The sequence below is a fragment of the Trachymyrmex cornetzi genome, unplaced genomic scaffold (genome assembly GCF_001594075.2).
Source record: "Trachymyrmex cornetzi isolate Tcor2-1 unplaced genomic scaffold, Tcor1.1 scaffold604, whole genome shotgun sequence".
Lineage (NCBI taxonomy): Eukaryota > Metazoa > Arthropoda > Insecta > Hymenoptera > Formicidae > Trachymyrmex > Trachymyrmex cornetzi.
Genome location: NW_017299920.1, coordinates 146,516 through 148,399, shown reverse-complemented (window position 1 = coordinate 148,399; position 1,884 = coordinate 146,516). Strand labels below are relative to the sequence as shown.

General features: G+C 34.0%; 1 protein-coding gene across 1 annotated transcript; it reads left to right on the top strand.

Moving 5' to 3' along the window:
* Nucleotides 1-177: 177 nt before the first annotated feature.
* Nucleotides 178-1,671, top strand: LOC108766517 (uncharacterized). The gene is made up of 4 exons (XM_018515856.1): nt 178-386; nt 582-931; nt 1,010-1,198; nt 1,430-1,671. Exons 1-4 carry the CDS (start codon nt 178-180, stop codon nt 1,669-1,671), a joined length of 990 nt encoding a protein of 329 aa, XP_018371358.1.
* Nucleotides 1,672-1,884: the final 213 nt, after the last annotated feature.

The window sequence follows — 1,884 nt, the reverse complement described above, 5'->3', positions numbered from 1 at the left end:
TGCAAGAAGCATTTTGTTTTCCTAATAAATATTAAATATTTGCAGACAATGGAAGACGAGACGGAACTTGCGCTTATAACATTATTTTTATTGATATGGCATGAAATATTAAGCCAACAATACTTCATATTGCACAGAAGGAGTAAATATTATTCTCGGCGGTGGTGGATACGACTTATGAACCGAAAGAAAAACACAAAAGGTTTTTATACTAATTTAGTGAAAGAACTTAAACAAACAGATCACGAAGAATTCTTTTCTTTATTTCAGATGTGGCCGGAACATTTCGATATTCTAGTAGATCTAATACAATTACAGCCTTATTTGATAAAAAGAAGCATTCGAACGCCACTTCCAACTGAACTACGGCTTGCTGTCACATTATCGTAAGTAATAAAGAAGATAAAGATATATTTTATATCTAGAAATAAATGTTAAACATCATATATAGGCTGCGTTCGAGGAGCGCGCTATCAACGCTACTTGTGTCATACTATCCTTGTTTCACATTTAATGGACGATGAAGATAGAATGACACAAATAGCGCTAATAGCGAACCCAGCCATAATATGTTGTTGAAGGTACTTGGCTCAAGGTGATAGTATTAGGTCAAAGCATTTAGAGTATAGGCTTGGAAACTCTACTGTGTATAAAATTATACATGAAACATGCCAAGCATTGTGGTTTGCTTTAAGCCCTATTGTATTAAAAAGCAAAAATCGTTTTGATTGGGAACAGATTAGTAACGAATTTATGATAAAATGGCAATTTCCAAATTGTATAGGAGCGACAGACGGACGTCATATGCGCATACAAGCTCCTCCCAATATAGGATCTTCTTTTTATAATTATAAGCAATTCTTTAGCATAATATTGCTCGCAACGTGTGACACAAATTATAAATTTACTTGGATTGATGTTGGCCAATATGGTAAGTTTATAGAAATTATAATTACTCAAAGACTTATGTAATATACTTTGCAGATGAAAAACGAAATATGGGTTACAGGTTCCATGAGCGATGGCGGTGTATGGACTAATACAGAATTTGCACAAGATTTGCAGAGTACATTTGTAGATCTTCCTACTCCTAAACCACTTCCTGGGATAGATATCCCTTTCCCATATATGTTTGTAGGAGATGAAGCATTTCCATTAACCACTTATCTCATGCGTCCTTATTCTTGTAAAACTAGGGGTAGTTTGACAGAAGAAATGCGAATATTTAATTGCAGATTGTCTCGCTCTCGTCGTACAATAGAAAATACGTTTGGCATCCTTACAGCACGTTGGCAAATCCTACAAAAGCCGCTTTGTATGTCTGTAGAGAACAGTGAAATGCTAATCAAAGCACTTGTGTGTTTACATAATTTTATAATGACTTGTGAAGAGAAAATATCTGTTCGTAAAAGATCCTACTATCCTTCAGAGTATGTTGATCGAGAAGAAAATTATACTATGAAGGAGGGACACTGGAGGCAGCAATATTCAGCTTATTTTACAGATATAGGCAGAATAGGAGCCAATCGAGCAGGAGCTGTACCTGTCGGTTTAAGAAATTACTTAAAAGATTATTTTGTTTCCGATATGGGAAAGTCTCAGGCACCTTGGCAAGAAGAAGCTGCACTTGGAGCTAAAAGAATCAACTTACCTCCAGAATTGATTGAATGATATACTAATTAAAAGTAACTTGATATTAATCAATTATCATTTCTGTAGCAACTTTTTATACATGATTGTTTTCAGGCTAACCAGGATTTTTTAAATACCATGCATAAGTTTGGCAGTTAAAAAAAAATTATTTTTGTCATGGTAATTCTTGATTTTCCATGTCGTAAATGCGTTGAATTCAAATACATTAATAAATAACTTTTATATTTTTTA

Coding starts and splice junctions, on each gene's coding strand:
- LOC108766517 (XM_018515856.1), top strand. CDS start 178: ATGAACCGAAAGAAAAACACAAAAGGTTTTTATACTAATTTAGTGAAA. Junction 387..581: donor CGGCTTGCTGTCACATTATC/GTAAGTAATAAA, acceptor ATGTTGTTGAAG/GTACTTGGCTCAAGGTGATA. Junction 932..1,009: donor GATTGATGTTGGCCAATATG/GTAAGTTTATAG, acceptor TATGGGTTACAG/GTTCCATGAGCGATGGCGGT.